The sequence below is a fragment of the Dipodomys ordii genome, unplaced genomic scaffold (genome assembly GCF_000151885.1).
Source record: "Dipodomys ordii isolate 6190 unplaced genomic scaffold, Dord_2.0 Scaffold250, whole genome shotgun sequence".
NCBI lineage: Eukaryota > Metazoa > Chordata > Mammalia > Rodentia > Heteromyidae > Dipodomys > Dipodomys ordii.
In genome coordinates, this window is record NW_012267466.1 from 532874 (window position 1) to 541957 (window position 9084).

The window sequence follows — 9084 nt, forward strand, 5'->3', positions numbered from 1 at the left end:
TGTTTTTTTCTTTCATGCATGTGTTTCTAATGCATTTATAAGATTATCTCTTTGTTGCTTTGTATGTCCCTCCCCCACAGTATAACCCCTGCTTTCACTACATTTGATGTCAGTATAACTTGAGGAGGAGATGGGGAAAAACCAGTTGTTTAAAGATACTGGTGGACCTGTTGCAACAATGAGAAGTACAAGTTGTCATGTCTAAAACGAGCTTTAAAACGTCAGTGGGGGGGGAGAGGGGGAAGGGGGGAAGGAGAAGGATTGGGATTGGGGGGAGGGGGGAGGCTGGGAAGTGATGTGAAGGGTAAACAAAAGGTGGAGGCTGTAATGCTTGGTAAGAAATGTACGCATTATCCTGCCCATGTAATTGTAACCCCTCTGTACAGTATGTTCACAAATAAAATTAAAAAAAAAACAGAAATGTGCTCGTTATCTTGCCCATGTAATTGTAACTCCCTCTGTACAGTATTCTCACAATAAAAAAAACCCAAGCTGAGTGCCTTCCACACCACGTTGGCCCAAATCCATCATTTGCACAACAGAGCAGAAGCCCAAGAGCAAGATCTGAGCCAGGACACACACACACACACACACACACGCACACACACACACACACACACACACACACACAAGAAGTGCTTTCCATCCCTGCCCTCAGCTCCCAAGCAGGTCAGTCTGCTGAGACTCTATGGCAGAGCCCTGCGTGCCTGGCTCTGTTCCCAGGCCACTGTCATTGTGGAAAGAGTGGCAGAGTTGGGTTCTCAAACTTGGTGGTGTCCAATCATTAACTTGTTCCCTTTGTTTATGAAACGGGTATAAAGATAAAGAAAAACGCAATGTGGTTTATTCTGGGCCACTGTGAACTGATTCAAGGCCAATCTGTGCTCATCTGATTTTCAGTTCGTGGCAGGGAACCTGAACTGCAAGAGGAAATAGAAGGAAGCAGGCTTGGGAGCAGCATTTTTTTTTAATGGTTTTAATTTTACAATTATTTATTTTGAGAATTGACGTGGACATCACTATTGCAAAGGGGTGAGACTGGACTTCTGACTCAAGGTCCTAAGACCAACCAGCTAATATCCCCCAGAACTCATTGCCCACAGCATGCAATGTGTTTTTCTTCCAATGTCCTCCGTTGACCCCAGGATCTCTCTCCACTCTAGGATCTCAGGCATGACCCTGGTATCATGGATCTCCATAGCTTCTCAGGCTCCTGGGGGCAGGGAGAGTTTCTCAGACTTCCTATCTTTGTCCTAGCCTGGCCAAGTTTGTGAAGCAACAAACACCTAAAGTAACATCAGTGGAATGATGTATGTGTGTGTACGAGCGCGAGCACGTGAATGCTAATTCATTGAAGATAACAGGCTCACAGACTTTCCTGACTGGTTGGCTTTGACCCTGGGTCCTCATTTCTCAGCCTTCTGATAAACGTAGGTAACCATTGGTGCCTGGCTTTGAAAGATTTCCAAATAGCTTCGATGATATAAATGCAAGGGTGACACCATGGAGATTTGTATTGAGCAAGGAATCAAATGTACAGCGTGAACATTCTAACCATCAGAATGAAGTGACAGTCTATGCCCTGACCCCAAGGAGACACAAATCTTCTTCTCCACAGACACAGGGGGAAGTCTGGACTTAGTCCCATAGGAACAGCTCCGCAGGAAGTCCCGCCATCTTCTCCTGGAATATTTTCTCAAAGGCTTCAGCCTGGGCAACGGTGAAGTGGTTCTTCCAGTCCCCTGTTATGCCTGGAAGCCAGGGAGAAATGCTGCAGTCAGAGGGGGCCAGCACACAGAGGGCCCAGCCTAAGGCTCCCTCCCTGTCCCATCCCTGCTGGGCAACTGTGGAGGACTCTGGAGCCCAGAGGGGAGAATTGTCAAGAACTCTGTGTGTGTGTGTGTGTGTGTGTGTGTGTGTGTGTGTACACTCATGCCTGTGTGCTTGTGCCTGCCTGAGTGCACATGTGTGTACACATGTGGGTGTGTAAGGGTGTGTGCCTACCCATGTGTGGCGTGCACATGAGTGTCAGTGTGTGGCGTTGGTGTGGTGTTCCCTTACATTTGTGTGTGTGTACACGCATGTGCACATGCCCATATGTACAGGTGCATGGGGGTGTGCCATTCCTGGGCCTGGGGGCTATCTCTGAGCTTTTTTCCTCAAGGCTGGTACTCTGCCATTTGTGTCACAGCTCCACTTCTGGATTTTTGCTGGTGAATTGCAGATAAGAGTCTCATAGAATTTTCCTGCCTCTGGGGCTTTGGACCATGATCCTCAGATTCCAACTCCCTGAGTAGCTGGGATTACAGTCGTGAGCCATCGGCAGGAGGCCAAGCAAGAACGTCACCAGAATATCAATGAATTAAATGATGGATTTGGTGTTGTCCAGCCCTAAAAACAATGAGGAAAATGCCTCCATAGAGAGAACCAAACAAGACAGAACAGGGACGGGGGGCAAGGACATGCTGGGAATGTGACTTAGTTGTATATGCTTGCCTAGCATGCATACAGCCCAGGGTTTTATTCCTCAGTTCCACATACACAGAAAAAGCTGGAAGTGGCTGTGGCTCAAGTGGTAGAGTGCTAGCCTTGAGAAAAAAAAAAAAGAGAAACAGAAGCTGTGGGACAGTGCTCAGGCAATGAGTTCAAGCCCCAGGACTGGCAAAAAAGAAAGAAAGAAAGAAAGAAAGAAAGAAAGAAAGAAAGAAAGAAAGAAAGAAAGAAAGAAAGAAAGAAAGAAAGAAAGAAAGAAAGAAAGAAAGAAAGAAAGAAAGAAAGAAAGAAAGAAAGAAAGAAGAGAGAAAGAGAGAAAGAAAGAAAGAAAGAAAGAAAGAAAAGAAGGAAGGAAGGAAGGAAGGAAAAAAGAGAAAAGAAAAAAAGAAAAAGAAAAGAACACGAGGATTCCGAGATCAGGGAGATGCATTAGAACAGGCAATGGCCAAACAGGAAAACAGAAGTGCAAATGGAGCACAATAAAGCTAAACAAACACACAGGCAACAGTGAAGACACCAAAGTTAAGAAACACAGGCCTAGCAGAAACAGAGGATTTCAATGTAGTAATTGAATTAAAAAAAGCTATTCCGATATGAAGAAATAAAAATGACTAATAAACACATAAAACCCACTGGGTCCTGGTGGGCTTACATCTATTATCCTGGCATGTCAAAAGGTTGAGATTGGAGGGTCAGGTTTGAAGGGAAGACTGTGAGACTCTATCTCCAAGGAACCATGCAAAAGCCAGAAATGGAGTATGGCTCAAGTACCATAGCACCAGCCTTCAAAATTAAAAAAAAAATTAAACACTACCCAAGCACTGAGTTCAAGCCCTAGGACTAACACACACTAAAAAAAATAAACTATAAAGCCATACTCATAAAACAATAATGTGTCAAGAATTCCCTTCCTGATCTCTGACAGATGTTTAAGCCACAGTGAGCGATTCCACACCTTTCCTGGTAATTAAGAATCCAGGAGAAAAGTAATCCCCTCTCAGCAGGCTGAAATTGGACATTGTGTTTTCCTTCATGGCCTGGAAGGAGCTGTTCTCCAAGACCAACTCCAGCTCTTCGGGGTTCAACTTCTTGCCCAGGAACTGACAGATCTTCTCCACAGTGCTCCTTGTGTCCTGCAAGAAGGAAAAGCAGGACAAGGAGAACACAGAGCGGCTCTCAGAACGAGGGAGCTTTGGAGGGAGGACAAGAAGAGACAGACAGCCAAGCTCCAAGACAGACTCGTGTGTCAGAGGCTGAGCTGGGAGCAGGGATGTAGGGCACAGACGGTACAGCTCAACAGGAAAAGTCATCTGAACCCTTGTGCTTACTCTAAGGCACATACAAAAACTGGCTTACTTAAAAAACACTAGGTACCCCGGATTGTTTTAGGATGTCTGTAGAGTCTGTTTTATATTTAACCAGTTTACCTTTTCATGTTAATTTGCACTCTGTTTTTACTAAGGCTAAAGATTCCTTGTGTGGAGAGCTGTGGGAGTTGCGACAGATGCGACCAAAGACGGCTGCAAAAGCAACATTGTAGCTAAAATGGCAGGGCCGCGTGGTACGGCTGCGACCTAAGATGGCACGGGCTCCCGCCTTCTGTCTTCCCAGTGACGAGTGCTCTCTGTAAAAAACAACTCCTTATATGGCTGTGACTTGGCTCCTAGTTTGCTTCCGTGTTTGCAGCCCTATCGGTATATGCCACATGGCGCTTCAGGATTGGCCATCCAGGAGGCTTATAACCGGAGCGCGGGGGCGGATGGGAAGGAGAAACAAGGAGAAACAGGAAGAAGAAGGAAAAAGTGGGCAGGAGAGAAGTAGGAGAAAAGAAGCTGTAAACAAGGTCCTGAATAAACCGCCTGAAAGAAGAACCTGTTGTCGCGTCATCCTTGCGGGTCGAGGCGGTCGCGACATCCTTGTTTTTCTAGACTATAGTAACCTTATGCAACTTCTTGACTTCTAACAGTATATATAGGAGGAAACTAAAAATCAACGGTGCTGCAGTCTTGAGCTGCAAACCTCCCCACCCCATCCTTTGTCTTGTGTCTTTTTTTTATCATCCTTGCCTCCTGAATCAGGATTCCCGTTCATTGCTGGCAGACTCTGGCACAGGGAGGGAGGAATGAGAGCAGGATAGGAAGGAAGACTGGAAGGATTTGATCCAAGCACAACCAGAGCACAGAGGCTGGAGATGTTCCAGACCTAGAGCAAGGCATTTGGACAGTGATCAAGTGATAATTTGACAGTTATCCACAGGAAGATCAATACACCAGGTACTACAGTGAACCACAGCTGATTTCTGAACAACACAGATTTTTGTTAATGGCTGTGTGTGAGAGAGAGTTGTGTGTGTCTGTTGTATGGTTGAACTCAGTGTGTGCATACTATCTTGAGCCTTTGTGCTCAAAGCTAGCTCTACCACTTGAGCCATAGCTCCACTATGGCTCCTTGGTGGTTCATTGGAAATAAGAGTCTCATGGACTTTGCTGCCCAGGCTGGCTTTGAACTGTAATCCACAGATGCCATCTTCCGGAGTAGCTGGTATTGTGTAGTCTGACCAGTGGAATGGAGTCTAGGAAGAAGGAGAGATGTGTGTTAGTGAGGGGGCAGTGGGGTGGGGTGCAGGGAAAATGGATCATTACCTTCTTCAGCTCCTCGTAACTGAGCACCAGCATGTTCTCCCTCTCCCTCATGGACATCCAGCCCTGGACATGTGCAAACCATGATCCGAACTGTACTGCAGGGTGGGTAACAAGAGGCAAATAATCAACTCCTGGACATCCAGATGTGGTCTATATTCTCCACACATTTCCCCTTGTCTCTGTCAGCTTCTCTCAGGTATAACTGGCAAAAATCTTGTGCATATTTGCCAATTAAAATATCATATTTAGCTGGGCACCAGTAGCTTACACCTGTCATTGGAGCTACTCAGGAGGCTGAGATCTGAAGCTCTGTTTTAAGGCAGTCAAGGAAAGGAAGTCCTTGACAAGCTTATACCCAATTAATCACTAAAAAGATGGAAGTGGAGCTGAGGGTCACCAGCAATAGAGCCCTAGCCTTGAGTGAAAAAATAAGGGAAAGTGCCCAGGGCCAGAGTTCATGCCCCAGGAACAGTACGCACGTGCTGGTGCACACACATACACACACACACACACACACACACACACATACACACATACATATACATACACTGTTTATATCCCTTCACTTCACAAGCCACTCACCGTTGCCTTCAATGAAACACTCATAATACTGCTGCAGAGACTGTGGATTCTTCAAGTACGTTGCTCCAGCTGAGTAATAATAGCCAGACACAAGGACATCCTTCGGATTTCTGATGACGTAGATCACCTTAAAGGGAGAAAGGCAAAAACTAAAAATCATTACCATCTTTCCTACATTCAAGGCCTTGATCTCTCCATATCCTTGTTCTATATGATAGGATCCATATCAAAGGATAAGCCATCTGTCTGCTCATTGTCTTAATTAGAACACTAATTGCTTTTCTTGTTCATACCAGTCCTAAGGCTTGAACTCATGGACTGGGCACTGTCTCTGGGCTTGTTCTCTCAAAGCTGGCACTCTACCACTTGGAGCCATAGCTCCATTGCTAGGTTGGTGGTGGTTCCTTGGAGATAAGAGATTTTTGGACTTTTCTGCCCAGGTTGGATTTGAACTCCAATCCTCAGACATCCTCCTCCTGAGTAACTAGGGCGACCGCTATTAGCCATTGGTGTCTGGCTTATTTATTCACATTTTCCTTTGTTCTTGGTCGATCATGGGGATTTTATTCTGGTCCTGGACGCTGTCCCTGAGCTTCTTTTGCTCACTCTACCACTTGGAGCCACAGCCCCATTTCTGGTTTTCTTGTGGTTAATTGGAGTCTCATAGAATTTCACACCTAAGCTGACTTCAAACTACAACCCTCAGTTCTCAACCTCCTGAGCAGCTAGCCAAAATTATAGGTGTGAGCCATGGTGCACAGGTAACATATTCGCTTTATATTTCTGGTCGTGGGGCTTGAACTCTGGGCCTGGGTGCTGTCCTTCAGCTCTTCAGCTCAAGGCTAGTGCTCTGCGACGTGAGCCACAGTGCCATTTCTGGTTTTCTTCTGGTTTATTGGATATAAGAGTTTCACGGACTTTCCAACCTGGGCTGGAGTTGAACCGTGATCCTCAGATCTCAGTCTCCTGAGTAGCCATGATGACAGGCATGAGCCACTGGTGCCTGGCACGTATTCACTTTTGATGGTATGAAGCTCAAAGAACAGACAGGCAAGCATTTGTGTATAAAGGAGATGTGAGTTCTGGTTGAGCTTAAATGGTGGTTTTGAAGATTCTGGCACCCAGGTCATCTGTGAAGGCCCATCTGCACTGGTCTGAGGTCTCTCAGCAGATGAGCACAACTTCAGGGCCATGGAAAACTGCTAAAGGCCAACACAGCTTGGCCTCATCTCTAGGTCTATATGTTTGAGAATTCAAGATTCAAGAGCATCAGTTGAGCCTGGAAACATGGCTCATCCTTGTCATGCTAGCTACTCAGGAGGCTAAGATCTGAGTATTCCAGTTCAAAGCTAAGCCAAGCAGGAGCTTCTGCAAGACATGTAGTCTCCAAATAACCAACAAAACCAAGAAGCTGAGCTCAAGTGGCAGAGCTCTAACCTTGAGCAGAAAAGCTCAGGAACAGGGCCCAGGCCCTGAGTTGAAGCCCCAGCACAGGCACACACACACAAAAAAGCATTGATGTAGCAGTTATTGAGCACTGAGCCCTGACCTTGGCCTTGGAATTGAAGAAAGACTTGGGGAAGATTTGGATGGGGAGGTGGGAGGTGATGAGGGGGGGACCCTCCTTCCTTTCTTTTATGGTTTGGAATCCATCTTTGGTCTCGATCCATGGGGAGCGATCCCAGATAGGCACAGAGCGGATCCACTCGGGATTCCCCTTGCTGTGAATGAGACACAGGATCTCAATCACCCAGTTGGTTCCTGGAGACAGAAGGAAAATGAAGGTCACTCATTTCTATCTGAATTGTATAAAGACCATGATGGTAAAAGATACATAACACAAACCTTACCAATATAGACTTTATCTGGCATATAATCTTGGATCATGTAATGTCCATATTCATGTGTGTGTGTGTGTGTGTGTGTGTGTGTGTGCACGTGCGCGCACACATGTATATGCATATGTGCCTCTCCTAGGGCTTGAACTCCTGCCCTGGCACTGCTCCTGGCTCCTGATTCTCAGAGCATTTTCCTTTCATTGAGTACTCCATGCTGGCTCCTCCCCATCCCAGTGTCTGGTGCTCCTCCCCTCGAGGCCCCCACTCCCCATTACAGCCTGTTCTGCCAGTTCCCAACTATTCCCCACAATGAATATTCTTCTTATTGAACTCAGGGCCTGGACCCGTGCTCAAAAGCCAAATGTACTCTGTGCCTGACCTATGAAATGGAAAGCCTTCTGTACAACACCTTATTAATAACAATGAACATATAAGAATAAGAAGAGGTGCTGGAGATATGGCTCAAGTAGTAGAGAGTCAGCTGAATAAGCAAGCTGAGCAAGTACAAGGCCCTGAGTTTAAATCCCAGTACTGCATCCACCACAAAAATAAACAATTGAAAAGTGTTTGGCATATACTAAATGAAAAATGTTACAATATATCTAAAAGATGTCCATGACATTGTGGCTCAAGTTTTAGAGTGTTACCTTGAGCAAAAGAAGCTTAGGGACAGTGTCCAGGCCCTGGGCTCAAGCCCCAGAACTGGGGGGACGGAGGAGAAAGATGTCAACTGAAAGACCCCCTCCCCAACCAACCAGGCCCTGAGCCTCTTTGTAGGGGAACAGAGTTTTGTATCTAACCAAGCTATTTCTGGCTTCTGTAACATGCTTTGCTAAGAAAATTATATTACCCCCACACTCCCCCTTTGATAACTAACCTTACCAGTTAATCAATAAGTCCACACCCTACTAACTAATCCCACCCCGCAGTCAGCCCCCTGGTGTGAGCGAACGACAGGTGCTGACTGGGACAAAGGTCACTTCCTCATACCAAGGGCCAGAGACACACTACTTGGCACGTACACTGAGGGGCCCCCTCGAACAGTGATTGGCCAAAACATATGATTTGTTTTAAAAGGATTGGCTGCCTGCGTGCAGACCAGGTTGTAACACTTTAAATTTACTGGCTGAAAAAGCACGGGCACTCCTGTAACGGACAGAGGGGTCCCATAAAAGGACCATCCCCGGGACTACTCGGGGTTCCCAGACACTGACCCGAACCTTGCGGATCTTGAGGTCACGTGCACCTGGGAACCTGGGCATGCCCAAATAAAATCCTCTTGCCTTTGCATCTGGTGTCGTCTGACTGGTGCTTGGGGCAGGGAGATCCTGATTTGGGAGATACCCGAAGTCGGGGGTCTTTCATCTTGGGGGCTCGTCCGGGATTGCCCCCTGACCCACTCCAGCTCCGACCCACCAGGAGGTAAGCTTTGTTTCTGTCTGTCTGGTGTTTGTCTCCGCGCAGCGTCTGTACTATTACGCGTAATAGCTCTGTATCTGGGCGGCTTGAGAAGGAGCTGACGAGCTCGG

At 46.6% G+C, this 9084-nt stretch overlaps 1 protein-coding gene across 1 annotated transcript in view; it reads right to left on the bottom strand.

The window, feature by feature from the left end:
- Window positions 1-1585: 1585 nt before the first annotated feature.
- LOC106000945 (bile salt sulfotransferase-like) overlaps window positions 1586-9084 on the bottom strand; it is an 18107-nt gene continuing 10608 nt past the window's right edge. Inside the window, exons 2-6 of the mRNA XM_013036159.1 lie at window positions 7267-7478; window positions 5718-5844; window positions 5136-5230; window positions 3449-3626; window positions 1586-1751 (exon numbers count right to left, since the gene is read on the bottom strand). Coding sequence (XP_012891613.1) covers window positions 1639-1751; window positions 3449-3626; window positions 5136-5230; window positions 5718-5844; window positions 7267-7478 — 725 coding nt within the window. The 3' untranslated portion in view covers window positions 1586-1638. The remainder of the gene's footprint in view (window positions 1752-3448; window positions 3627-5135; window positions 5231-5717; window positions 5845-7266; window positions 7479-9084) is intronic.